This window comes from Pongo abelii, chromosome 16 (genome assembly GCF_028885655.2).
Source record: "Pongo abelii isolate AG06213 chromosome 16, NHGRI_mPonAbe1-v2.0_pri, whole genome shotgun sequence".
NCBI classification, from domain to species: Eukaryota; Metazoa; Chordata; class Mammalia; order Primates; family Hominidae; genus Pongo; species Pongo abelii.
In genome coordinates this window covers 75,993,600-76,021,348 of record NC_072001.2, presented here as the reverse complement: position 1 = coordinate 76,021,348, position 27,749 = coordinate 75,993,600, and the positions used below count along the sequence as shown (strand labels likewise).

At 42.3% G+C, this 27,749-nt stretch overlaps 1 protein-coding gene and 1 long non-coding RNA gene across 7 annotated transcripts in view; one reads left to right on the top strand and one right to left on the bottom strand.

Annotated features, from left to right (window-relative positions):
* Positions 1-205: 205 nt before the first annotated feature.
* LOC129050155 (uncharacterized) lies at positions 206-3,361 on the bottom strand. Its single transcript, XR_008513680.2, has 2 exons — positions 2,750-3,361; positions 206-613 (listed from the first exon to the last, which is right to left on the bottom strand). It is a non-coding gene; the product is annotated as an uncharacterized LOC129050155 (long non-coding RNA).
* A 4,335-nt stretch (positions 3,362-7,696) lies between these two features.
* The window catches only part of ADPGK (ADP dependent glucokinase), a 33,924-nt gene continuing 13,871 nt past the window's right edge, over positions 7,697-27,749 (top strand). The window contains exons 1-3 of one of the 6 annotated variants that reach the window (XM_002825636.4): positions 7,697-9,487; positions 17,873-18,098; positions 21,130-21,192. In XM_002825636.4, coding sequence (XP_002825682.3) covers positions 9,255-9,487; positions 17,873-18,098; positions 21,130-21,192 — 522 coding nt within the window. In that variant the 5' untranslated portion in view covers positions 7,697-9,254. Of the gene's footprint in view, positions 9,488-9,524; positions 9,701-17,872; positions 18,099-20,073; positions 20,396-21,129; positions 21,193-27,749 lie in introns of those variants that run through there. The other 5 variants (XM_009249995.3, XM_054531642.2, XM_063716711.1 and 2 more) reach the window with 5 other exon arrangements.

Genomic DNA, 27,749 nt, shown 5'->3' with positions numbered 1-27,749 from the left:
CAGTGTGGTGGTGTGCGTCTGTAATCCCAGCTACTCAGGAGGCTGAGACAGAAGAATTGTGTGAACCCAGGAGGCGGAGGGTGGAGTGAGCCGAGATTGTGCCATTGCACTCCAGCCTGGGCAACAGTGCGAGACTCCATATCAAAAAAAAAAAAAAAAGGATGGGTATCAGGTAGCTTTTGTTCAATAATAAACCACTTCAAAATTCAGTGACATAAAAATAATAACCATTTATTTATTATTATTTTGTGGGTCAGTAATTTGGGCTGAGCTCAGATGGGCTGTCTTCTGGTCTCAGATGATCTTACTTTTGTGTCAGTGGTCAGCTACTAATCAGCTAGGTGACTTTGCTTCTTAGGGTTGGCTGGCTATCAGCTGGAGTGATGGGAGCAAGCGGGCCATATATCTTTCATCATCTAGCAGGCAATCCCAGGCTTGTTGATAAGTCTTGTTGATATGTGGCAGTGCAGGGTTGCAAGAGAGAGTAGAAGCATGCAAGGCCTCCTCAGGCTTTGACTCAGAACTGAAACAATGTCACTTCTGCCATATTATATTGGCAAGGCCAGCCCAGATTCAAGAGGTGGAGAAACAGACATCACTCCTTGATGGGAGACTGAGAGACATGGTCACAGAGAAAAGGAGAATTATGATATTTGTAACACACCATGAGCAAGAATGAACAAAGAACAGAAAAAAAAATTCCAGCATGTCCACAGCAATTGCTGGGGAGTGTTATGGGCTGAACTGTATTCCCTTCAAAATTCATATATTGAAGTCCTAATCCCTAGTACCTCAGAATGCGACTGTACAGTATTTGAAGATAGGGTCTTTAAAAAGGTAACTAAGTTTAAATGAGGTCAGTAGGGTGGCCTCTAATCCAATATGACAGGTAAGAGAATGAAAAGACAGACAACAAAATATTTGCAAATCACATGTCTAATAAAGGACTTGCATCTAGAGTATTTTTTAAATTCAGTAATAAGAAAAAACCAATCTAATAAAAATGGGCAAAAGATATGAACAGATACTTGACCAATGAAGATATGAAAAGATGCTCAACATCATTAGTCATTAGGAAAATAAAAATTAAGACAAAGATATACCTACATATTTATTAGAATGGCTAAATTTAAAAGACTTACCATACCAAGTCTTGGCAAGCACACAGAAGAACTAGAACTCTAATAGAATGCTGGCAGGTATATAAAATGGTACAACCACTTTGGAAAACAATTTGATAGTTTGTTAAAAAGTGGAACATACATCTGTTACAGGATTCAGGTATTCCATTCCTAGATATTTCCCAAGAGAAATTAAAGCCTACAAAAAGACCTGTACACAAATGCTTATAGCAACTTTATTTGTAATAGTCAAAAACTAGAAAGAACCCAATGTTCATCAACAAATGAACAGATAAACAAATAATAGTATATCCATACAATGGAATAGTATTCAGCAACAAAAAGCAATAAACTAGCACAATCTATAGAAGAAAAAATAATCAACACATTACACTTCATCAAGAAGAAAATCTTTTATTCTGTGAAAGACTCTATTAAGAGGATGAAAAGACTGGAAGAAAATATTTGCATACCATGTATCTGGCAAAGGACATTTATCTATAATATATGATATATATTCTCAAAATTCAATAACAAAAAACAAACAATTCAATTATAAAATGGGCAAAAGGCTTGAAGAGACGGCCAGCCGTGGTAGCTCATGCCTATAATCCCAGCACTTTGGGAGGCTGAGGCAGGCGGATCACTTGAGGTCAGGAGTTCGAGACCAGACTGGCCAACATGATGAAACCCCATCTCTACTAAAAAATACAAAAATTAGCCGGGTGTGGTGGTGCACACAGATAGTCCCAGCTACTTGGAAGGCTGAGGCTGGAGAATCGCTTGAACCCAGGAGGCAGAGATTGCAGTGAGCCGAGATCGCACCACTGCACTCCAGCCTGGGCAACAGGGCGAGACTCTGTCTCAAAAAAGAAAAAAAAAAAAAGCCTGAAGAGACATTGCACTGAGGAAGATATATGGATGGCAAATAAATACATGAAGAGATGCTCAACACTACTAGCCATTAGGGCAATGTAAACTAAGACCACAAACAAATGTCACTATACACCCATTAGAACAAAACCTCAATTAGTGACAATATCAAGTGCTGGTGAGGATGTGAAGAAACTGGATCTCTCATATGCTGCCTGTGGGGATGTAAAAGAAAACTAAACATACGACCCAGCAATTGTATTCCTGGGCGTTTCTCTCAGAGATATGAAATATGTGCACCCAATACTCTGTACATGATTGTTTATTGCAGCTTTATTTGCAATTGCCCAAAACTGGAAACAACCAAAATGTGCTTCAATGAGTGAATGACTAAGCTAACTGTGATCCTTCCATACCACAGAATTTACTAAGTCAAAAAATAAAAATAAATAACAAAAATGAACTATTGACACATGCAACAGCGTTGGATGCATCTCAAGGGTATTATGCTCTCAAAAGATCACATACTGTATGATTCCATTTATAACATTCTCAGAATGACAAAATTAGAGTGATGCAAAGCAGATTAGTGGCTGCCAGGGTCTAGGAATGGTAGAGGATGGGGGTTGGGTGTGACTCTAAAGGGATAGCATGAGGGAGATCTTAGTGGTGATGGAACAGTTCTTGCAACTTGATTGAGTGGTGATTACCCGAATCTCCATATATAATAAAACGGCACAAAACTATACACATACCTTGCACCAATGTCTGTTTACTGGTTTTGATGCTGCACTATGATTATGTAAGATATATCCATTGAGAGAAACTGGGTGAAGGGTACACAGACCTTACCATTTTGGCAACTTCCTGTGAATATATAACTGTTTTGAAATTAAAAGTTTTTTAAAGAGCAATTAACAATTGATATTCACTATAACCTAGATAAATCTCAAAAATAATTATGCTGTATGAAAAAAAGCCACATCAAAAAGAGTATGTACTGTATGATCCCATTTATATAAAATTCTGCAAAGTGTAAACTGAACTATGGGGACAGAGAGCAGATTGCCTAGGTACAGGGAGTGGGAGGATGTACAGGCAGGAAGGGGTAAGACGGAAGGGTTACAAAGGGCCATGAGGAAACATTTGGGGGTGATGGACATGTTTACTCTATTACGCTGCTTGTGGTGATGGTTTTGTCAGAAGCATTCGAACCAGAGCAACTCCATTTTGAGTGAGGGCTAGGAAAATGAGGCTGAGACTTGCTGGACTGAATTCCCAGAAAGTTAGACATTCCTAGCCTCTAGATGTTTATGGTTAAGGGAACAAAGTAATAATGTTTACTAAAACAGACCCAGACTTGGGAGTGTCCAGATACCCCAATATCTGGGGAACAAAGGCATTCCTAATTTTGCTTGAAAGATAATAATATTGATTCTTGCCAAATATCATAATTAAGAAAATTAATAGTTTATCACAAACCCTTGTAGCAGAGCACATCTCTCCATATATACAAGCATTGTACCTAGGGTGGATGCGTTCCTCCTCTTGGTTTCGGGAACGTCCTGCTCTGTCTATGGAGTAGCCGTCCTTTCACCACTTTGCTTTCTTAATAAACTTGCTTTTGCTTTGCACTACAGACTAGCCCTGAATCCTTTCTTGCATGAGATCCAAGAACCCTCTCTTGGGGTCTGGATCAGGACCCCTTTCCTGTAACAGTTTCAGGGTGTATACATATGTTAAACTTATGAATTTGTACACTTTAAATATTATGCACTTAATGCATATCAATTTTACTTCAATAAGCATACTAAAAATATTAAGTGCCTAGTAATAAAACTTACTAAAGACGTACAAATCCTCCACAAAAAGTCTAATATGCTATTGGGAGACATTTAGGTAGATCTAAATAAATGAAGGGATCTACCGTAGTCCTAGAATGATAAAAATCCTAATTGGGTTTTTTTGGGAAGGAGGGCGACAAGTTGATTCAAAAATGTATATGGGAATTTTAAAAGGCCAAAGATAGCCAAGACATTCTTGAAGAGTAAGGCGAAAGAATTTACATTAACAGATATCAAGACAGTGAGATGCTGATAAACAAATAGACCAATGGAACAGACTGAAGAGCCCCAAAACAGATCCACACATACACAGACACGTGGTATTGGACAGAGGTGGGAATGCAGAGTCATTGAGAAATGACCAGTAAAAGGCACTGGGTCAATTGGGTATCTACAAGCATTCTTCTCACAACACACAAAAATCAATCCCAAGGTAGATTAAATACCTAAACATGAAATGTGAAAGCCTACAGCTCTTAGAAGGTTGTACAGGAAAATACCATCATGATCCTGAGTAAAGGAAGATTTTTAAAATAAGTAACAAAAAGCATCAATGATAAGGGGAAAATAGTAATAAAAAAAGAACAAAATGTTAACTACACTAAAAACTAAGAACTTTAAGCCTGTGCATGGTAGCTCACAGCTGTATTCCTAGCACTTTGGGAGGCCAAGGCAGGAGGATCTCTTGAGGTCAGGAATTCAAAACCATCCTGGGCAACATAGAGAGACCCTATCTCTACAAAAATACATAAATAAGAATAATTTTTCATAGAACTCTACTCACTAAAGATATTATAAAAAGAATGAATAGACAAGTGACTTGGAGGGAGGCAAGATACTTGCAAATAACCAACAAATAGAGACTTGTCAAAACCACAGTAAGATACCACTACACACCCTACAAAATGACAAAGCTTTAAGAATCTGTTGGAGTGTAGCTGGAGCAACAGAAATTCTCATATGCTGCCAGTGGGAAGATAAACTGGCATACCACTTTGGAAAGATGTCAGATATTATATAGTAAAGTTGAAGACAAGCATATCATATGACCCACAAATGTTACTTAGTTTCTACCCTGAAGAAATGGCTATACACGTGTACCACAGCATATACATAGCAACACTGTATGTAATAGTAAAAAACTGGGAAAACTCCAAATGGCCTATTCATAGTACAATAGATAAATTTTAGTATTTTCATTCAGTGGGATATTATATAGATGCTAAGCAGTCAAAAAATAGAAAAGACTACTGCATAGTGACCTATGCAGAAATGGCTGTCTTCCTTATAGTAAGAGAGTGACAGACCAGCAAGAAAGACTAAAAAGAAAATTAAATATAGCTCTCAGAACCAACCATAGCAACAGCAGGGAGTGTTTTGAATTCCAACATGTAGCAGACACTGTGCTAGACTGTCTTAAGATAACTCTACCTCCCACAACCATTCTGCAAAGTAGGAATTATTTTGCATATAAGGAAACTGAAGAACAGAAAAGTTAAATGACTTACCTGAGGGCACACAGATAGCAGGTGACAGAGTGAAGATTTGCGACCAGGAATCGAATCCCACCTTCTTTCCATTGAAGTATGAACTGTTGATTGCAACAACCATTCACCACCCCTCCCTTCTTCCAGAACCCTGATTTTGTTAAGATGCACTGCCTCTTCTGTGCTGTCCATCCTAGGGATGGCAGAGCAAAAGACAGAACAAGCCTGGGCCCCTGAGGACTCTCTCTGGCAATGCTGCCAGGCCATACCAGTTAGATGTTTTTGCTTCCTTTTATTTATTTTTCCTTTATTTTAGTTTTAGGCCCCGTGGTTGTAGAACTGGTAGGGTTCTTGAATCAAAAAGAAAATGTAGTTAGAAGGCAAACTTCCCATTTCCTTCCAAACCATTGCAAATAATACTGAAACCCAAACCAAATCACTACAGCAGATGCTACAAGGGCTACAACAGGACTGGTTTACACAGCCTGCAGAAGAGAACCCAAGCAGGAAGGCCTGTAAGTGTAAAGGGCTCCAGCAGGCAGCCTGGTGGTAGCTTTCCGGGAAGCCTGAGATGGCTAAGAGCACTGTGAGGGTGGAGGCCTATGCTTTATCCTGCCCCCTGATTCATTCGCCCTATGAAGCTCACAGGTCCCTGCCAGACAGAAGCCCACACAGTCCTGTGCCTCCTGCCTTTCTAGGCTCAGCGCTTCTTCCTGGTCCAAAGCAGTTAATTCCAAAGTGAAAATTCCGGGCCACTATGTTGTCACATCCCCTCAAGCTACAATCCGGTTCCCAGTCTGTGTAGGAAGTTCTATCACTATCAAGAAACTCTCATGTTCTTCTTACTGCTTTGCTGCTGACATTCCTCTCATCTGGCTCCTGTGCCTCAACACCCCTGCCTCTCCCCCGCACTGGCCAGAGGCAGTCCATCCTCTGAGCACTTCTAGTCCCCTCCTGACCTCACATTAGTGAGGAGGATGTCTGATTGCCGAGGGCTATGGCTACAGACACAAAGCTTCCTCTTTTCGGGGGCTGGGATCCTTTATTCCATCTCTTTAATCTCTTTGGAGTTTTCTGTAATCTTCAAAATTGTGCTCTGACTCTGGCCTTTGGGTATGGCCTGTGGTGGGCTGTGTCCCTGGCATCAACAAAGGCTTTGACACAGTGTGGCCTTCAAAGAGCAGCTTGGATGAAACCCCAGAGGCCTGGAGCTGCAAGGAAAGTGGGTTAGCCCAGCTTTCACAGGGACTGTTTGGTCCCACTTTAGTTTCTGCTCCACGTGGGAACAAATGTGCCCCTTAAGGCCTTTCAGATTGCAGGGATGGTGCTGATGGGTATTTATGTTAAAACCAAAACCTTCAGCTAATTTGGAAGCTGACAGGATTCTGCTAGTTCTTTGTGTTAATACAGGATCTGCTCCCTGGCCTTCCAGGTCAGGATCTTAGGTGGGACACCTGGAGCCTCCATTTTCCTCTGAATTTTCTAGAACCAAATTGCTTTTCTTCTCTCATTTCAAGGTCCTAGGAGAGAGAACCAATAGCAAAGGCCATGTCTGGAAGCAATTTGGGTGGGGGCGGGGGGTGTCTTGAGGTCTGCCCAGCCCAGCCCTTTCCTCTTTGTTCAGCCTAGGCAAAGGAGCCACAGCTGCCCACTCAGAGCTGTTTTAATTGTCCCCAGAAACCTAACTTCTAGAAAAACAATTGGCTTGCAAAGGATTCCAGACTCTCTGAACAGATAGATGATCAGAATCTTTTCTGATTTTCATTAAGGAAATATTTCAAGAGGGACTGTGGCACCAAGACAGTGAATGCCTGCCCCTGAGCCCCTGATGAGAAGGAATTAAGGGCCCTGTGACTATGTATGTGACCAGAAGCCACATCAGGCTCCACCAGGCCTGGCAACTGTCCCTGATGTTCTGTTCTTCACCTCCTGCGGCTCCTGACTCTTCAGTTCTCAGTTGGAATTGAGGTCAGCTCTCTCGTTTCCTTGTCTGGCCCCCTTCACCACCCACAATGCAAACCCACAGTGAGTGACCAACCAGCAAGAGGCCCACGGCAGGTCCCATAGCAACCAGAGGGGGCCAAGCTTGCTACCACAGCCCACGACATGCCAACACCCCATTTAGACTTCTACATGAGAAATAAACATCCACTTTGTTCAACTGCTATTGTTTTGTCTCTGTGACTAAATCAACAGTTCTGGCAAATCTAGAAAGAAGCAGAAGAATTAGGTGCAAAGTGCTGGAAGTTTAGCAGCCTCTCATGGGAGCAAGAAAGCCCCAGGCAGGTTTCTGTCCACATCACTTTAACGTGGAGCACTCTCCTAGTCCTCTAGATCTGTCTGTTCTATGGCCTTCCCACAGTTCAGCTTCCTGTGCTCCCCAAAACTTCACCTTGGAAACATATCTAACTGGTTCTGACCTTCAGCCTTGTGTGACTTTGTGGGTCCACAGCCAATATCAAATAACTACAAACAACAGACAATTGGTTAAAATTCTCAATAGAGGGAAATGGTCGCTGGACAGTCAGCAGACTCGCTGTTTTCAGGTCAGCTGCTGGCTCGGTCCCCTCTGGGTGCCAGGGAAACCTGACAGCTGAGGGTTGTGAGAAGAAGCAGTTTCTCTAGGAACTGACTGACATGTCTCCCTGAGGAGAGAGAAGTGACAGGCAACTCTAGGGAAGATGGCTTTCATGGCTTCATAAAGATCTGACTGGCTCTTTGGCTTCTTTTCCAAGGTAGCCCTAATCTGTTCCTGTGTGAATATCTTTGTCAAAAAGGATGGCATGGTCAGGTAGCCTGGGTAGGATGAACTGCGGGAAGGTAGATGACCAGGATGGGGAAGTTCTGATGAGGTGGGGCTGAGGAGAATGAAGCCTAATGCCCAAGATCAAAGTTAGGGAAATAAAGTTTCGCTGCCAAGTCTAAAGGTCAGGGTCACAGTGGAAAACTGGACACAAAGCCAAGGTCAGGAGCCGACAGAATTGGAAAAGTGGAAACAGACCAGGGAACAAGACCAGGCTGGGCATTGTGGCTGATGAGAATGAGCTGGTACCCAGCCCAGCTTCACTGTCTCTCAACCTAGCCTCATGCACAGAAAAGTTATCAAGGAAGAGAGGGCTGGGTTTAAGTGATGTCGCCAAGGGGGAACAAAAGAAACCAGCGTTTCTTAACCCAGGTCCGTAACTCTCGTGTTGTGCACAAGATTGTGTACATTTTCCAGAGTTTGTTAAAGGGAACAGCGCCCCCAAAAGGGTTAAAGTTTGATTGTGGAATAATCTGGTTATCCAGAAGAGAACGATCTCTGCGGGCTCTCCTGTCTCGACGAAGTCCTTTAGTGGCTGAGGGTCTCAGCCACCTTCCAAAGGGGCGGAATCCCCCTGCCTCGCGTACCCCAGGGGTCTCGGCAGCGCTGCTGTTCTGTCAGCCTATTCCTCTCAGAAGCGCCAAGCACTAGGCCTGGAAGAGGACGAGTCTAGCAAATGAGGGGACACAGGGGCGGAGGGAGGGATTAAAAGATGGGGGTGTGATCCGTGCCAATGGGGACACCCACTGGTTCGAATATTAACGCAAGGTTTGTCCGCTTCTTCACAATCTGTCCGTTTCGTTTTACTGCGAAAGCAAATGTGTTCCCATCCCTCTATTTGGGGATACGGTTAGAGTTCCGGGAAGGCGGTGCAGCGCCCGGACTGGCACAACCGCCGTTGTCCCACCTCCTCCGGGGCCGCAACACCGCACTGCCAGGACTGGGACTGAGGCGGTGGGTCCCCACCCGCTCCGTCCTGGCGCCGCCGGTCGCCCCGCCCCTTGGGGGGGCCCCGTGGCGCACCCTTGTGACGTAGCGCTTGTTTCGACATCGGCGCGTGCCGAGCCCGGAAGAGGCGCGGGCTAGGAAAGGAGTCGGTTCGCGCAGGTGCAGCGCCTCGGTACCCATGGCGCTGTGGCGCGGCTCCGCGTACGCGGGCTTCCTGGCGCTGGCCGTGGGCTGCGTCTTCCTGCTGGAGCCAGAGCTGCCAGGCTCGGCGCTGCGCTCTCTCTGGAGCTCGCTGTGTCTGGGGCCCGCGCCTGCGCCCCCGGGACCCGTCTCCCCCGAGGGCCGGTTGGCGGCCACCTGGGACGCGCTTATCGTGCGGCCAGTCCGGCGCTGGCGCCGCGTGGCAGTGGGGTGAGTGCCAGCGGGGCCTGGGTCTCTGAGCCTCCGAGGTCCCCCTTGGAGGTCGGGCGGAGCCGCGCAGAAACAGGGCTTCTCAGAGGTCCCCGGGAGGCGCTGCTGTCCGCGCTGGCCCCTTGGCGAGAAGTGTCGGACGTCTGAGTGGAACCCGGTTCGTCACCGCTGCTCTTTCCACTCGGCTGGCCTCTGCGCCTTTCTCTCATCCCGGTAGGACCAGCCCTAACAGCTTCTTGCTAATCCCGCTTTGTCTGACACCTTTCTCCGAGCCTTCTTCCTCGTTCCAACTTTTAGCCCCTTCTCTTCTGGCGACTGTTGTTTAGCAATCAAAGATACTTGACCTTACCCACTATGACAACACTCTTCTTCCTCTTTCTTCTGAACTTCTTGAAGACGCGTGATCTCTGCCTTTACCCACTTTCTTTCGAAACGCCGTGTAGTCTAGAAACCACACGACTGTACTGCAACTCCTCTCTGATTTGCCTTTTTGAGTCTTGATTATCTACTTTCTGCAGCCTTCCACGCATTGAACACGCCCTTCTCCGTGAAACTCTTTTCTTCCCCTGACTTCAGTGACACTGCATATTTAAGGTTCTTCCAAATGACACCACCTCCTTTCTTTGTACTTTTCCTTGGGAATGTAATTATTCCCTTTATAGTATTGATACTGTAAACACTAACTTTAGCCCCTGTCTCAGTTCGATTTGACTTTCTTGCCATAACCTCAGAGTTATGTATAACCACCACATAAAAGCAGGCCCTCTACCATGTAGCTCACTACTTTCTGTGGAGTGTTGGGGCTGGGAGGGGTAAAGTAGAGCAAACTTGTCCTGAAGATTAAATGACATCATTCATGTAATCTCTGTAGCATAGTGCCTGCTTTAAAAAGCATTCGATATTAGCTATAATTTTTTTGTGTTTTTTTTTTTTTTTTTGGACACAGGGTCTCTCTCTCTCTCTCTCTCTCTCTCTCTGTCGCCTAGGCTGGAGTGCAGTGGTGCAATCACTGCTCACTGCAGCCTCGAACTCCCGAGCTCAAGAGATCCTTCTGCCTCAGCCTCTGGAGTAGCTGGGACGACAGGCGAGCACCACCACGCCCAGCCAATTTTTTATTTATTTTATTTTTTTTAGTAGAGTCGAGGTCTTGCTGTATTGCCCAGGCTGGTCTCGAACTCCTGAGCTCAAGCCAACCTCCCATCTTGGCCTCCCAAAGTGCTGGGATTAAATTGTCCTTCCTTGCTTTATGCGCGTTCATTCAGCAGATATTCCACCAACTACATGGTTAGTGTCAGGTCTGTGCTAGGTTCTTAAGATACAGAGATGGGTGAAGCAAGGACCCTGTCTCACTTGTTGGAAACACATATTATTGTATCAGTCATTTGGGCTGCTAGAACAGAATACCACAAATTAGGTGGATTAAACAACAAATCTGTTTTCTCATGGATCTGGAGGCTGATAGTCCAAGATCAAGGTGCTGGCAGGATTGGTTTCTGATGTGGCCTCTGTTCCTAGCTCGCAGCCAGCTGGCTTTTCAGTTAAGTCTGCGCATGCACACTCCTGGTGCCTCTTATTCCTCTTATATGGACACTAGGTCCTTTTGGAATAGGGCTCACCCGTATGACCTTATTTAACCTTAACTACTTCCTTAAAGGCCCTACGTCCAAATATAGTCACATTGGGAATTAGGGTTTCAGCATATGAATTGGTAGGGGGTGGACAATTCAGTTCATAACAATTATGGTTAGAAGAGGAACAACCCACGAGGACCAGGCAGAAGCCTTAGTGCCTTTTACGACCTAACCTTAGAAGCGCATAGGAACTCTTCTACCAGAGTCACAGGTCCACCTGGTTTTAAGGGAGGGGATATAGAACAAACCTTGATGGGAGGAGCATCAGTGTCACATTGTGAAAAGAACATGTGGAATGGGGCATCTTATTGCGACCATCTTGGAAAATATATTTTACTACAGTGACTTTCATAGGACAGACACTAAATAAATGAGATTTCTTCAAGCCAAAGTGGGAACAGGTCCACCTAGGCAAGAGAACCAAATGTGAAAAAGTACATGGTTTGTTTGGGAACAGGTCGGCCTTGTTTTGGAGCAAGAATCTTATGGTAGAGGGTTGTAAAGAGATGATGCTGAGAACGAAGGGTTGGACCAGATTGTGAAGGGCCTTTTATGGGGAAGCCATAAAGGTTTGTAAGCAGTTAACTGATGACAAGTTCTTTATTGAGAATTGGTGGGAATGTGAAGGGTGGATTTTGAGCAGTGGTTCTAAACTGTTTCACTGCTTGTCATCATTTATTACCCAAAGAGGATTTTTAGCCCAAAGATAGGGGGATATAGGAGGGATGAGGGGGAGCAGGTGTAGTACTTGTATCAGAATCTCATTTTGAGGTTGTAGTTTGACTTCTCTAGAGACACACTCGTATTCACACTCTGTGTCACACAGACACACTCAAAATGCAATTTAATGTGATTCATAAGGAGGAATATCTTGACATCCTGACACTGGTTTAAGAGGCCGTTGTGTAGGGTTTGTGTAAAGGGAGAAAGGAGCCCGAACCAAACTTGGCAATGATGTAGAAGAGGTGAGATTTGAGAGATAACCTGAATAATAGGTTGGATGTGGTGGAGTAAAGAAAGGCACTCAAAAACGACAGGCTTTTAGTATTGGATATCTTGTTTAGTTTTTGTTTTCTGTTTGAGACAGCGTCTTACTCTGTCACCCAGGCTGGAGTGTGCAGTGGCATGTTCAGGCTCACTATGGCCTTGACCTGTCATGCTCAGTGTCCCGAGTAGCTGGAACTACAGGCATGTACCACCACGCCCGGCTAATTTTTGTATTCTTGGTAGGGACAGGATTTGCCAAGTTGCTCAGGCTGGTCTTCAGCTATTGGGATCAGGCCTTGGCCTCCCATCTTGGCCTCTGAAAGTGCTGAAATTACAGGTGTGATTCCACACCCAGCCCAGTATTAAATATCTTACAACAACTATATGGTTAGGCTTTGTGTCCCCACTCAAATCTCATCTTGAATTGTAATCCCCATAAGCTAATTAAGGGAGAGACCGGGTGGAGGTAATTGAATCATGGGGGCGGTTCTCCCATTCTGTTCTCCTGATAGTGAGTTCGTTCTCATGAGATCCTTTGGTTTTATAAGGGGCTCTTCCCTGCTATTCACTCTGCACGTCTCCTTCCTGAGACCTTAAGAAGAAGGTGCCTTGCTTCCCCTTCACCTTCCACCATGACTGTAAGTTTCCTGAGGCCTTCCCAGCCATGCTGAACTGTGAGTCAATTAAACCTCTTTCCTTTGTAAATTACCCAGTCCCGGGCAATTCATTATGGCATTATGAAAACTGACTAATGCAACAACTTTATGAGGGAGGCAGATAACAGATATTGTCACCGAGTCTTCACACATTGATTTATTTGCCCAAGATCTTGTAGCTATCAAGTGCCGGAGGAGCAATTGAAGCCTGGTCTTTCCCATTTCTGGTTCCTTGTTGATGCCATGTTGTTGCCATTAAGAGAGATTTAAGAAAAACAAGTTTAAGAAGATAAATTGGATTTCAGAGGAGGAGAAATGTACATACATTGTTACGGGATTTCAGATGAAGCGTCTCTGTCAGCTACTGAAAATGAGAAGCTGGTTTTTAGGAATATATTGAGAAACAGGATTGCAAATTTTGGAGACACTGGCACTTAGGTTGAAGCCAGAGACTGGATAGGATCACCCAGGAAGAGAAGAAGAGGAGAAGGTAAAAATGGTAAAGGTGGAATTCTGGGAGGCACTAGCATTTAAGGGGCTGGTGGAAAGGGGTCAAAGAAGTAAAGGATAGGAGTTTTAAGGCGTTTCTAGGAAACTTCCCCTGCTTCTAAATCAGACTCTGGTACCTATTCATTGGTTTAAAAATGATGAAACCCGGCAGGCACGGTGGCTCACGCCTGTAATCCCAGCACTTTGGGAGGCTGAGGTGGGTGGATCACCTGAGGTCAGGAGTTCGAGACCAGCTTGACCAACATGGAGAAACCCCGTCTCTACTAAAAATACAAAAATTAGCCGGGCGTAGTGGCGCATTTCTGTAATCCCAGCTACTCAGGAGGCTGAGGCAGGAGAATCGCTTCAACCCGGGAGGCGGAGGTTGTGGTGAGCCGAGATCGCGCCATTGCACTCCAGCCTGGGCAACAAGAGTGAGACTCCATCTCAAAAAACAAAACAAAACAAAAACCCTCATGCTAATATTTATTGCCCCTGGAACTGGCTTCACCCTGAACCTTGAAACATATCTTGGTCTTCTCCCCTGTATGAATTCTCCATTCTAGCTAGATAATTCTTTATTGTATCCAAACACAAGGTTAATCCCTTCGTGTACAACTTTGCTTGTGTATACTTCCTACGTGGGTTTCAGTATCAGATAAATCTGGGTTTGAATTTCAGCTCCGCCTGTCTGTGGCCTTTGGAATGTTAGTTAATCCACAGCCTCACTCTTCTCAGCTGAAAGCAGTGATGACTAATTAGCGATCTTACAGCATTTTGCAAATAGGTTTAATCTATCTGAAAACGCCTGCCTAGCATGGGGTGCTTCTTAAAGATCAGCCTCCTTTCTTCTGTCTAGATGCAGGAGCTAGGGTTCAGCACAGGGACCACTGCCCCAGCCTTTTTTCCCCCGCCTCTTTACAGTTCTATGTCTTAACAATTATGATTAGCTCTTATAACAGCTGATGCACATAATGTAAAGCTAGAGAAAACCTTAGAAAACATTTTACAGGTGATGAAACAGAAGGGAGGAGATAAGAAACATCGTCTTTGCCTTAGAGGCACTTATGGTCTAGAAGGGAGAACTGTGCCCTCTTTGCCAGACCCCCAACCCATTTTGACATTCAGCATCTATTGTCTTGACCTATTTTCTAGTTGTTTCATCTGTTTTCTCCAAAATCACAGTCATCTAATATACATTTTTTACTGAAGTGTGAGCTTCTGCTTGCATGTCAGATGAGCATAATTTTGTCTTCTGATTCTTTAACTGTGTCTCCCTTTATTTCCCCTTGACAATACAGCACCTTAGGTAATATGCTTTTTACATTTTGGGATGCTATTGAGTTGAGAAAGTGCAGAGAAAGATTCTTATTCTGGTTAAAGTATTATAAAACAGAACAAGAAAATACATGTAAAATACTTGTTTGGCATCTGGCATGTAGTAGATGTTCAGTGTTTTTTTGAGACAGGGCCTTGCTCTCTCACCCAGGCTGAAGAGCAGTGGTGCCATCTTGGTTCACTGCAATCTCTGCCTCCCAGGCTCAAGTGATCCTCCTGCCTCAGCTTCCTGAGTAGCTGGGGCTACAGGTGTGCCCCACCACACCCGGGTAATTTTTGTATTTTTTTGTAGAGACGGGGTCTTACTGTATTGCTCAGGCTGGTCTGGAACTCCAAGGCTCCAGTGATCCACCCGCCTTGGCCTCCCAAAGTGCTGGGGTTACAAGTGTGAGCCACCGTGCTCAGCTTGGTTTTTTTTAATTGTAAAAAGTTATCAAGTAAACCGTGAACCAGTCTGAAAAACTGGTTATTTTCCCCAAGTATTCCTGGTGTGATTAGGTGAGGGATGGAAAATGTTCCATGATAGTGATATTTTGTAACTCAAAATTAATTCTGTTGGGTTTTGCCTTGTGTTACAAAATATACTGAACAGCTTTCCCCATTCTCATCTTTAAGGAGTCAGACTGTTTAAAATCTCGGCAGTACTAGATATGGAGAGTGGGGTGTTTATAGTTTTGTTTTTTTGTTTTTTGTTTTTTTGAGATGGAGTCTTGCTCTGTCGCCCAGGCTGGAGTACCATGGCACAATTTCGGCTCACTGCAACCTCCACCTCCCGAGTTCAAGCGATTCTCCTGCCTCAGCCTCCCAAGTAGCTGGGATTACAGGTGTCCACCACCACGCCCAGCTAATTTTTGTTTTTCATTAGAGACGGAGTTTCACCATCTTGGCCATGCTGGTCTCGAACTCCTGACCTCATGATCCACCTGCCTCAGTCTCCCAAAGTGCTGGGATTACAGGCTTGAGGGTGTTTATAGTTTTTGAAGTAGTTATTTTCAAAGACAGGTTTCCCTCCATTTCTGAACCTTTACTCTTCAGACTCAGGACCCAAATCCATTTGGATACAATTTTTTTAGACTGGGCTGTCTGGAGGAAATGGTATCCATCCTTACTCAAGCCCTCACTGTCTGAAACTTAGGAACCTACTGGCATCTGAGAGCTACAGATACTTGTATTCCTATTGATTCTACCTACCAATCTAATGTTGCATTCATTAGAAATAAAGGGCACCATGTCTGAGGTAAAATTGAGACCAGTTTGCAAGGTGTGTTTGGTTTCTTAACATTGAAGGTTGTGAAAGGAAAGATTTTAAACATATCTTTAAGCAACTGCCATGTACATGTCCAGAATGGCCCCTTCTGTGTGTGTCATGGAGAAGTTCTGGCTTATATTTTCAGTGTTTCTTTACTGTAAATCATCCCTCTTTTAAAGAGAAGAGCCAAATACAGTAGCTAGATGTTTTATGCACTGAAAGGCATAGTAACTCTTAGGTTATGCTTCTCCAGTTGACCAGAGTCATTATGTGTGCCTTGAACAAGAAACTGAGTATTTAAATGCTATTTGATAGGCAAAACTCCTTTCAAAACATGAATCCCTAGGGGAAGAATTAATAAAAAGGACCCTTATAATGAGGATGCAGTCTCTTTGTGTCTTGAGGGAGGATGTCTCTTCCTTGCCCTTGTAAATCTTCCTTAAGTGATGTAAATAATATCTAGTCTGCATACAAACCTTTTTAAAGTTATGTCATTTTAAAAATTCTAAAAGGAATACATGCATGTTAAAAGTAGAAATATACCTGGTAAAATTCCTCTTCATCCCAGTCTCATTCCTCTTCATTTTTGAAAGAGACTAAAAGGGAAATACAACTATGTATTTTACACCAAAATCTCATCCATTGGGACATTTTTATTAATGAGTTTACCTTGTGGTTTCAGAGCTGCTCAGAATTAACTCTGAAGCCCAGTCACCCGTATCACTAGGGGCTGTCTCAGTTAGCCAGCTGGGAGCTGCCTGTGTGGTAATCCAACCTCACCGGCCAGAATGACATCCCAATAGGCAGAGGCAGGAATAAAGATGACCACGATAGGGATAGGGCGGGAAGACCTCATCTAGCTACCTTAATTATTTGAACATTCTCTTTAAAAGAGGGATGACTTAGCAAAGAAACCCTGAAAATGTAAGACAGACCTTCTCCATACACACATAGGAGAGGCCATGCCAGACAACATTAGTACAAGTTGAGCATCCAAAATGCTCCGAAATCCAAAACTTTGGGGCACTGACATGATGCCACTGATGTATATTAAGTACTTATATGTGAAAATTCCACCCACACGTAAGGAATAAAAACTTTATTTCATGCACAAAAGTATTTAAAACATTGTATAAAGTTACCTTCAGGCTGTATGTATAAAGTATATATGAAATGTGTTTGGACGTGGGTTGCATTCCCAAGATATCTCATGTATATGTAAATATTCCAAAATCAGAAACACTTCTGATCTCAAGCACTTCAGATAAGGGATTCAACCTATACTTTATAATTTCCATCGAGACAACCAGGAGTGGCAGGTCTTTAACGTTCATGGGTCAGTCCTGTGAACACTGGCCGAAGGGTGAGTTCTTAAAATGCTGCAGGTGTGCCTAAGTCTGTAAAACACCACTAAATTCTAAGAGGCAGGGTTTCAGCTGGGAGTACTCAGGCATTTAGGAATTTATTGTATCTTACCACCATCCTCATTTGTCTTTGGAGGGAAGATGTCTGATACCTAGCCTTTGACTGAAACACATATTTTGCTTACTCTGCGCCAATCACTGTTCCTAAGTATACGTTCACGTATTTAATCTTAACCATAGCTCTATGAGTTAAATGCTCATTATTATTGCCATTTTGTGGATGAGGAAACCGAGGCACAGAGAAATTAGTGACTTGCCCAAGTCACACAGCCAGCATGAATCCTGTTTGGCTCTGCCAGCGTTTTCTCAGAAATGTTACATTTTTGTTACAGTAGCTTTGTTCTGAAATGCTAAGCACCTATCTTCTCACTTTGTAACTAGTGTAAAAGTTTGCCAAATTATTGAAGAGTCTTGTGTTCTGATCCTAATACACACATCCAGCTAAAGTAATTTTTCTCCTGCCATGTGCTGTTTACTTTCCAATTCAGATTTCAGATCTACTTCCCGTTTTTCTGTTGAATAAGGTTCTGAGAAACATTTTCCTTTTGTTAAATGCAAAATGGCTACTTGGTGCTTCTGCTGCTTTCACACAGTTTTTTTCCTCCTTCTAGAGTCAATGCATGTGTTGATGTGGTGCTCTCAGGGGTGAAGCTCTTGCAGGCACTTGGCCTTAGTCCTGGGAATGGGAAAGATCACAGCATTCTGCATTCAAGGAATGATCTGGAAGAAGCCTTCATTCACTTCATGGGGAAGGGAGCCGCTGCTGAGCGCTTCTTCAGTGATAAGGAAACTTTTCACGACATTGCCCAGGTTGCGTCAGAGTTCCCAGGAGCCCAGGTCTGTTTGGTTCAGCAATAGTAAATAAAGGGTGGAAAAAGATGCCTTTTTCATATGGTTCCTAGAAGCAAGCAAGCAATTTTTCATTTCAGTTTGAAGAGGAGGAGAGCAAAATCACCCCTGGTTGAAAACTGTGGGTCTAGGTTGATGGTTCTCAGACTTGAGCATGTGTCAGAATCATTTGGAGAGGCTGTTGAAACACAGATTTCTGGGCCTACTACCAGAGTTCAGTATTCAGTAGATGTGGGATGGGACCCAAGAATTTACCTTTCTAGCGAGTTTCCTGGTTGATCCTGTAGGTCTGAGAACCTCCTTTTGAGAACCACTGGTCTGCAAGGTAGAACCTGTCGGAGTTAGAACCTTTGTGGTTTCCAAGCTCACCTGGTGATTATATACAAAGCCCTGCATGGTCCAGGCACTTCCTGGAGGTTCACATGGAATAAGAGGCAGTGCTGGGGCTGGAGACCCAACCATGGCTCTTCCTACCTCACCCCAGTATGCCTGCTCCTGCATGTACCCTCATGCCTCTTGAGGCTGAGTTTTGGTTGGTTGGTTATCTCCCGTGTCTTGCCCCCACCCCATTCTTCCTCCTCATTTAAACCTCCCTTTGGCTGGGCACCCAGTCTGGTTTGGTAGTTCTAGCCAGGGAAGCTCTTGATGCCATTTTTAATTGGCACCTTTCACAGGCAAACCTTTGTGACTGCTTTTATTTTGATGACTTAAGATTTTAGGCCGGGCACAGTGGCTCACGCCTGTAATCCCAGCACTTTGGGAGGCTGAGGCAGGTGGATTGCTTGAGCCCAGGAGTTTGAGACCAGCCTGGGCAACATGGTGAAACCCTGTCTCTACAAAAAATACAAAAAATTAGCTGGACATGGTGGCATGTGCCTGTGGGAGGATCACTTGAGCCTGGGAGGTCAAGGCTGCAGTGAACCATGACCGTGCCACTGCACTCCAGTCTGGGCAACAGGGTGTGACCCTGTCTCAAAAAATTTTTAAAAATAATAAGTTTTTTGTTTTCGAAGCTGCCTATTTGAACATTAGAAATGGACATAGGCATTACCTAGCTGAGTTTCTAAAGGTGACAGCAAGTTAAGATTTCAGTTATTATCATTTTGACAACTGGGATCAGTAGTGAGATTCTTATCTCTTATGAGAGAATCTCGATAGTTCTAACATGATGAGTTCACTGCTCAAAAGTCTTTATGATTATGGAATTTAAACCACCAGTTTGATTTCTCTTCTCTCTTGATTCTGCCTTTATTTCTTGATGAAAAAAATTTTTACAGCAACTTTATCTAGCTTTGTGATGGTCCAGGTTATTTCTTAACATTGTAAAACCCCTTTCACTAGAGGAGTGCCTTTTCATACTTCCTTATAGTTTAAGGCAGGTTGATAAACATTATATGAAAATTCTGAAATTCACTTTGTAGATATCTTACTATTTTCCCAAAATTTTTTTTAGTAAATTCTAACTATCGCGGTTGAATAAAACATTAAAGCTGACATGTTAAAGGGCCAAATTTCAGCCTACATATCACAGAAAGTTTTAAATTATCTCTAAAAAGCTGTTACTGACCCATCTGAATTCAGAGGTTAGTCAGCACAAAATTGGGATAAGAGTGATGTCTACCACCTAGAATTGTTTACTCCAACCTTGTCCAGTCTGCAGCCCAGGTTGGCTTTGAATGTGGTCCAACACAAATTCATAAACTTTCTCAAAACATTATGAGATTTAACCTCCCCCCACCCTTTTTTTTTTAATAACTCATCAGCTGTCGTTATTGTTAGTGTATTTTATGTGTGACCCAAGACAATTCTTCCAGTGTGGCCTAGGGCGGCCAAAAGATTGGACACCCCTGGTTTAGTCTATGCCTCTGCGTGGGCTGAGGACTAGGAAGCTGGGATAGTAGCATTCCACCCAGGTAACACTATTAGGCTTTTCAACTTTTATAAGAGAACAGCAGCCTTAGCTGTTATGTGTCAGATTTCCAAGGCACATGGATCCATCCTTAGCAACATGGAACACCAACCTTGAATTATTTGTTCTCTGGGTCCTCAGCTGAGAGATGTGGTGTTTAAGGGAAAGTACTATCCTATATCAGGGGCCCATTATCTTTAGAATTTACTCCCAGGAAAACTTTTATATTTCCCAACACATCAGTGTGTTTCTTCGTTTCTCAAAATTTAGCAACAAACATTTACTGAACACTTCAGAAGAAGACAGTCCCTGCCCTGAAGGACCTAGTTGTGTACCCAGATGATAGTAGCCCAAGCAGACAAGAGCTGCATTAGAGGTTTGTTCAGATTATAGGGGTAGGAAGAGATCTGTAATCCTATCTGGTGAGGGCAGTTGTGAAGGCTGAGATGTCAGTGGGGTGTAAGGGGAACAGAGAAGGCATTACAGAAGAGGTGACACTGCAGCTGATTCTTCGAAAGTGATCAGGGTTTTGCCTAGTATATGAGAAGGGGAGGGTGTCCTAATGGAAGGAAACAGCATGTGCCAAAGGCACAGAGACAGAGGAAGGCTGACTTGGAGAGCTGTAAGCAAGGTGTGGAAGGGAAGGGCAGGAGATGAAGGTGGTAAGGAAAGCATGGGTTACATAAAGGCCGTATGTGCCTCACTCAAGAGTTAGATTTTAGTTCATTATAGTATCTACTGAATGATTTTCCACGAGTTAGTGAAATTTTTCTTCATTTTAGAAGGACTATAATGTAGAAGATAAGCCCTGTCCACACTTTTCCTGTTTCCTGTGTCTCTTCTGGCTGTCTGTAAGCTCAGAGCTGAATTTGATCAACAGTTAAAGCAATCAGACTCATTTTCATGGTTGTCCTATTTGTTTTCTTCACCTTATTACTCTTTCTATTTCTGTGTTGCATTCATTTCATCTGTGTGTCCTTTGATGTAAAATCACCTCAAAATGTTTTTGGGAAAATGGACTATAAATTAATTTTTTAAATAAAAAATTATTAAACTTGGGTGATATAGTTGTATTAAAATACTGTCTAAAAGCCTTGAACTCTCTTGCAGCACTATGTAGGAGGAAATGCAGCTTTAATTGGACAGAAATTTGCAGCCAACTCAGATTTAAAGGTAGGTCAAATTTTTAGATTAAAACCTATGCCTTTCCCTAGTGTTTCAATCATTTTAGGAGCAAGAATGAGTATCTATTCCTTGATTCAACTTATGGATTACCTACTATGTACCAGACCCTGGGTCTTTTGTTAGGAAGCAGTAATAGTAGGAGATAGTAGTAACTAATACTTTCTGAGTGTTTACTCTGTGCCTGACATTGTCTTTAGTGCTTTGCATAGATTATCTAATCCTTGCAACAAACCCTGTAAGGCTAGTCGGTACTGCCATTGTTCTTCCTTTCTACATGAGAAAACTTGAGGCAGACAGAGGTTCACAACTGATTGGTAATGGAATGAGAAATTTAACCCAGGCATCTGACCCAATAACCCATGTTCTTAGGCACCATATCATGTAATAGTTAGGAGCATGTGGGCCTTGAGACTGAGGATTATACAAGTCGTGAGAGAAAACACAGTTGGCCGTGTTGGTGAGCCTGGATCCAGAGTGCCAAAAAATAAAAACCACTAGATGAGAGTCAGTAGGGGAGTGTCTTCAAGACTTAAATTGTTTGGTTTAAGTAGAATTAAAAATTGTTGCCATGTTCACAGTAACACCTGAGTAAGAAATTTCTCTTGCTACGAGTAGAATAGGCCTGAAGGGAGAGGCCAACAAGAAAGTTATCGCTGTTGTCCTGTAAAATGATGAAGGATTGGATTAGAGCAGTCAGAGAGGAGAAACATATATGTAAAACCTACTACAATACATGGGGAACAAAGAAGAGATTTAACAAAGATGATTCTGCAGTAAATTACCTTGATCAGTGCAGAATGGTTGTGGCCGCTAACACTAGAGAACAGACTGAACAGTCTTCTGCTGTTGGGGGACCAGCCTAAAAATAGAAATGTGAGTCAGAGTGGTGGAACCAGAAGCCAGAGATGAACTCAGAAATACAGATAGGTCATCAGCAGTTTCAGGGAAAAATTCATATGGAGCCACACTATACACCTGGAGATAGATGCACTTTCAGTTTAGAGAGGATATTAAAATGTGAACATTCATATTTTAATAGGAATCAAAGTTCTCATGAAATATTAGGGTAGAAAATACTTTTAAGAAAGAATAATAAAAAGAAAATATAGACTTTTGCAGTCATTATGTTTATAAATTGTAATTAACTCCCAAATACAGAAGATTAGAAATTCCAGGACTGACCTTTGGAAATATTGCCAGCTAATGAGTGGAAGAAAAGGAGATTGATCATAAGCCCTTTAGAGAGAGCCCAGGCCATTCCCATCAGAATCCCAGGAGTTTTCATGGGTTCCTAAGAGGCCACCCTCCTGATCCTGAGAAGTAATTCTGGCCTCTGGGAAGACAATACCCTGGACAGTCATGGCTGTGTACAAGATTGACCTTTCAGTATTGACCTCCCCTGGGACCAGCATTTGCTCTTGGTGTCTGGAGTAGCTGGTCCTGGGACCAGTCTGATTGGAAGGCATTCTAATAAAATAGGTCTGGCCTTGGTAGGAGATTGAGGAAAGAGAAGCGTTCTGTTACTCAGTCCTCACAACAGTCTTATGATTTCAAAGATAGAGGTCTAGAGAGGCTAAGTAAGGTGCCCAGGGGTACCTGGCTAGTAAATGATAGAGCCAGGATTCAAGTGTCAGGCTCTGCCTTTATTTCACCCTGTATGCACTCTCAAAGAGACTCAGTTTAACTTGCTGAAATGCTTCTCAACATGGACTGAGAGATCATCTGAGAACTACAGAGATTAAGAACTAGATATTTTCCAGAGGTGGTAGTCATAGCTAGCACTTCCTTCTATAGTTTTTTTAACCATATACCAGGCACTGTTTTAAGTTAGGTGCTTTAAATATGTATGAACCAATTTAAATCTTCATAGGCCCCTATAAGGGAAGTCTTTTTATTATCCCCATTTTGCAGATAGGAAAAATGAGGCATGGAGAAGTTAAAACTGGTGAAAATCACATACCTAATAATGGGTAGAGGTGAGAATTGAACCCAAGTAGTCAAGCTTCAGAATACATTCTCCTAATAGCCATGCTATATTGCATCTTTGAAATAGATGCTGGTGAATATAGTAAAGGCAGGTTTAGTGGAATGATCGGATAGAAGCCAAATTTCAGGAGAGGAACCGTGCCTTTAAAAAATATACTTGTGTAATCCCAGCACTTTGGGAGGCCGAGGCAGGCGGATTACCTGAGGTCGGGAGTTCAAGACCAGCCTGGCCAACATGGTGAAACCCCGTCTTAAAATACAAAAAAACTAGCCAGGCATGGTGGCAGGCGCTTGTAGTCCCAACTACTCAGGAGGCTGAGGCAGGAGAATCGCTTGAACCCGGGAGGCAGAGGTTGCAATGAGCCGAGATCGCGCCACTGCACTCCAGCCTGGGCAACAGAGCGAGACTCCATCTCAAAAAAATATATACTTGTGGAATTTAGCCAAGAATTAGGAATAGTTATTTTATTTTGTCAAATGCTGCTTTTGTCAAATTCTGCATTCACTGAGGTTATTGTGTGGTTTTTTGTTTTTTAGTTTGATATATGGTAATTATATTGACTTTCACATATTAAACCAACCTTGCATCTTTAGGATAAAGCTTACTTTGTTCTGATGTATTCATTATCCTTTTCATATATTCGGTTTACTAAAATTGTGTTTAAAATTTTTACATCAATGCCCAAGAATAATATTGGTCTGTATTTTTCTTTTCTTGTAATGTCTGTGGTTTTGCTGTCAGGGCAATACTGGCCTTGTAGAATAAGTTGGAAAGTGTTTCCCCCTCTTCAATTTTTTTTTTTGAGAGACAGGATCTGGCTTTGTCACCCAGGCTGGAGTACAGTGGCATGATCTCGGCTCGCTGCAACCTCTGCCTCCTGGGCTCAAGCCATCCTCCCACCTCAGCTGAGTTCCTGAGTATTTAGGACAGCAGACACATGTCACCACAGCCAGCTAATTATTTTGTATTTTTTGTGGAATTGAGGTTTCACCATGTTGCCAGGCTAGTCTCAACTCCCGACCTCAAGCAATCCACCTGCCTTAGCCTCCCAAAGTGCTGGGATTACAGGTGTGAGCCACCACACCTAGCTTCTCTTCAATTTTTTTTTTTTCTTAAGATGGAGTCTTGCTCTGCCCAGACTGGAGTGCAGTGGTGCGATCTCAGCTCACTGCAATGTCTGTCTCTCAGGTTCAAGTGATTCTCATGCCTCAGCCTCCCGAGTAGCTGGGACTACAGGTGTGCGCCACCATGCCCAGCTAATTTTTGTATTTTTCAGTAGAGAGGGAGTTTCACTGTGTTGGCCAGGCTGGTCTCCAGCTTCTGATCTCAAGTAATCCACCTGCCTCAGCCTTCCCATAGTGCTGGGATTCATCTACCACACCTGGCCCTTTCTTCAGTTTTTAAAACAGAGTTAGTGTCAAATTGGTATTGTACCTTCCTTAAATGTTTATAGAATTTAAGCCTTCTAGCGAAGCCTTCTAGGCCCAGGGTTTTCTATGTAGGAAGATTTTAAATAACTGATTTCTTTAATAGATACAGGGAAATCCAGATTTTCCTTTTTTTTTTTTTTTTTTTTTTAAATGAGCATTAGTAGTTTGTATCTTTCAAGGAATTTGTTTCATCTGAGTTGTTGGATTTATTGGCATAAAGTTAATTATGGTATTCTATTATTCCTTTAAGATCTCTACAATTTGTAATGATGTTTTCCTTCTCATTCCTGATATTGGTCATTTGTATCTTCTTTTTTTTCCTGATCAGCTTGGCTAGAGGTTTATAAATTTTATTGCTCTTTTTAATAAGTAATTAGCTTTTGGTTAATTGATTTTTCTCTGTTTTTCTATTTTCATTGGATTTTGCTTGCTTCAGATTTAACTTGCTCTTTTTCTAGTTTCTTAAGGTGAGAAGCTACAGTCATTGATTAGAGACCTTTTCTGTTTTCTCATATAGGGGTTTAGTGCTATAAATTTCCCCTTAAGTACTGCTTTAGCTACATCTCAAAGATTTTCATACATTATTTTTATTTTCATTCATTTCAAAATACTAGTATCCCTTTGATTTACTGAGATGTGCCATTTAATAGCCCATTCATGGACTACTTAGAGGTATGTTATTTAGTTCCTAAATATTTGGGGATTTTCCAGATGTCTTTCTGTTATTGATTTCTATTTCAATTCCAGTATGGTCAGAAAATATGCTTTCTATGACCTGAATCCTACTAAGTTTTTGAGACGTTTTTTATGGTGCAGAATATGGTCTGTCTTGGTGAGGTTCTGTGTGTACTTGAAAGCTTCAAGAATATACATAGGCCTTTCTGTTGTTGGGTCGAGTGTTCTATAAATGTCAGTTAGATGAAGTTGATTGAAAGTGTTGTTCAAGTCTTCTATATTCTTACTGGTTTTTTTTTTTTTTTTGTCTATTTGATCTGTCAGTTATTAAGAGGGATGTTGACATCTCCAACTGTAATAATTTTGGATACTTGCCTATTTCCTTTATAGTTCTGTAACTTTTTGCTTTATGTATTTTGAAACTCTTATTAGGTACATAAATGTTTAGGATTGTTACATCCCTTTCATGAATTCTTCATCATTACTAAGGATAAATAAAATCATTTCATAATATTCTTTGCTCTGAAATCTATTTTGATTGAAATAGCCATTCCAGCTTTCATTTGATTAGTATTGGCATGGTATATTTTTTTCCATCCTTGTGCTTTTAATCTATTTGCATCTTTTTACCTTAAAGTGTATTTTTTATAGACAGAATATAGTTGGGGGTTGCTTTTTAATCCACTTTGACAATCTCTGCCTTTTAATCAGTGTTTAGACCATTTACATCTAATATGATTATTCATATATCAGGTTAGGTTTAAATCTGACATCTTGCTATTTGTTTGCTGTTTGTCCCATCTCTATCTTTTTCCCTCTTTTTCTGTACTCTTTTGGATTATTTTCTATGATTTCATTTTATCTTCTCTGACTTATTAGGTATAATTCTTTTTTTCTTAGTGGTTGCATTAGGGTTTATACTGTACATCTTTAGCTTATCACAGTCTACTTTCAAGTGATAACAGGCATACCTCAGAGATACTGCATGTTTGGTTCTAGACGACTGCAATAAAACAAATACTGCAATAAAATGAAACGCATTAATTTTGTTTCCCAGTGCATTAAAAGGTATGTTTATACTGTACTGTCGTCAAGTAAGTGTGCAGTACCATTATGTCTGAAAAAAAGGGTACACAATTTTAGAGTACTTGGTTGCCAAAAAATGTTAACAATCATCTGAGCTATCAGACAGTCATAATCTTTTTGCTGGCGGAGTGTTTTGCCTTGATGTTGATGGCTGCTGGCTGATTAGGGTGGTGGCTGAAGGTTGGGATGGCTGTGGCAATTTCTTAAAACAACAATGAAGTTTGCCACATCAGTTTACTCTTCCTTTCACAAAAGATTTCTCTGTAGCATGTGATGCTGTTTGATAGCATTTTACCCACAGTGGAACTTCATTCAAAATTGTAATCAGGCCAGGTACAGTGGCTCACACCTGTAATTCCAGCACTTTGGGAGAATGAGGCAGGAGCATCACTTGAGCCTGGGCAACATAGTGAGACCCCCATCTCTACAAAAAAAAATTTTTTTAATTAGCTAGGCATGGTGGCACATGCTTATAGTCTCAGCCACTTGGGACGCTGAGGCAGGAAGATCTCTTAAGCCAGGAGTTTGAGGCTACTGTACTGTGAGCTGTGATTGTGCCACTGCACTCTAGCTTGGGTGATAGAGCAAATTCCTATCTCTAAAAATGAAAAATTAAAAAACTTTTAAAAATTGGAGTCAGTCCTCTCAAACCCTCCTGCTATTTGCCATTATCAGCTAAGTATATGTAATACTCTAAATCTTTTGTTGTCATTTCAACAATATTCATAACATCTTTACTAGAAGTAGATTCCATCTCAGCCACTTTCTTTGCTCATCCACAAGAAGCAACTCTTTATCCGTTCAAGTTTTATCATGAAGAATACAGTAATTCAGTCACATCTTCAGGCCCCACTTCTAATTCTAGTTCTCTGGCTATTTTCACCACATCTGCAGTTACTGTAGTTTACTGAAGTCTTGAATCTCAAAGGTGTCCAAGAGGGTTATAATCAACCTCTTTGAAACTCCTGTTAATGTTGATATGCTTACTTCTTCCTATAAATCATAAATGTTCTTAATGGCATTTAGAATGGTAAATTCTTTCCAGAAGTTTTCAGTTTACTTTGCCCAGATCCATCAGAGGAGTTATTATCCATGGCAGCTATAGCCTTATGAAATGTATTTCTTAAATAATAGACTTGACAAAATTCCAACCAGGTGCAGTGGCTCACGCCTGTAATCCCAGCACTTTGGGAGGCCGAGGTGGGCAGATCACTTGAGGCCGGGAGTTTGAGACCAGTCTGGCCAATGTGGTAAAACCCCATCTCTACTAAAAATACAAAAACTAGCCAGGTGTGGTGGTGCATGCCTGTAATCCCAGCTACTCAGGAGGCTCAGGCACAAGAATCACTTGAACCCAGGAGGTGGAG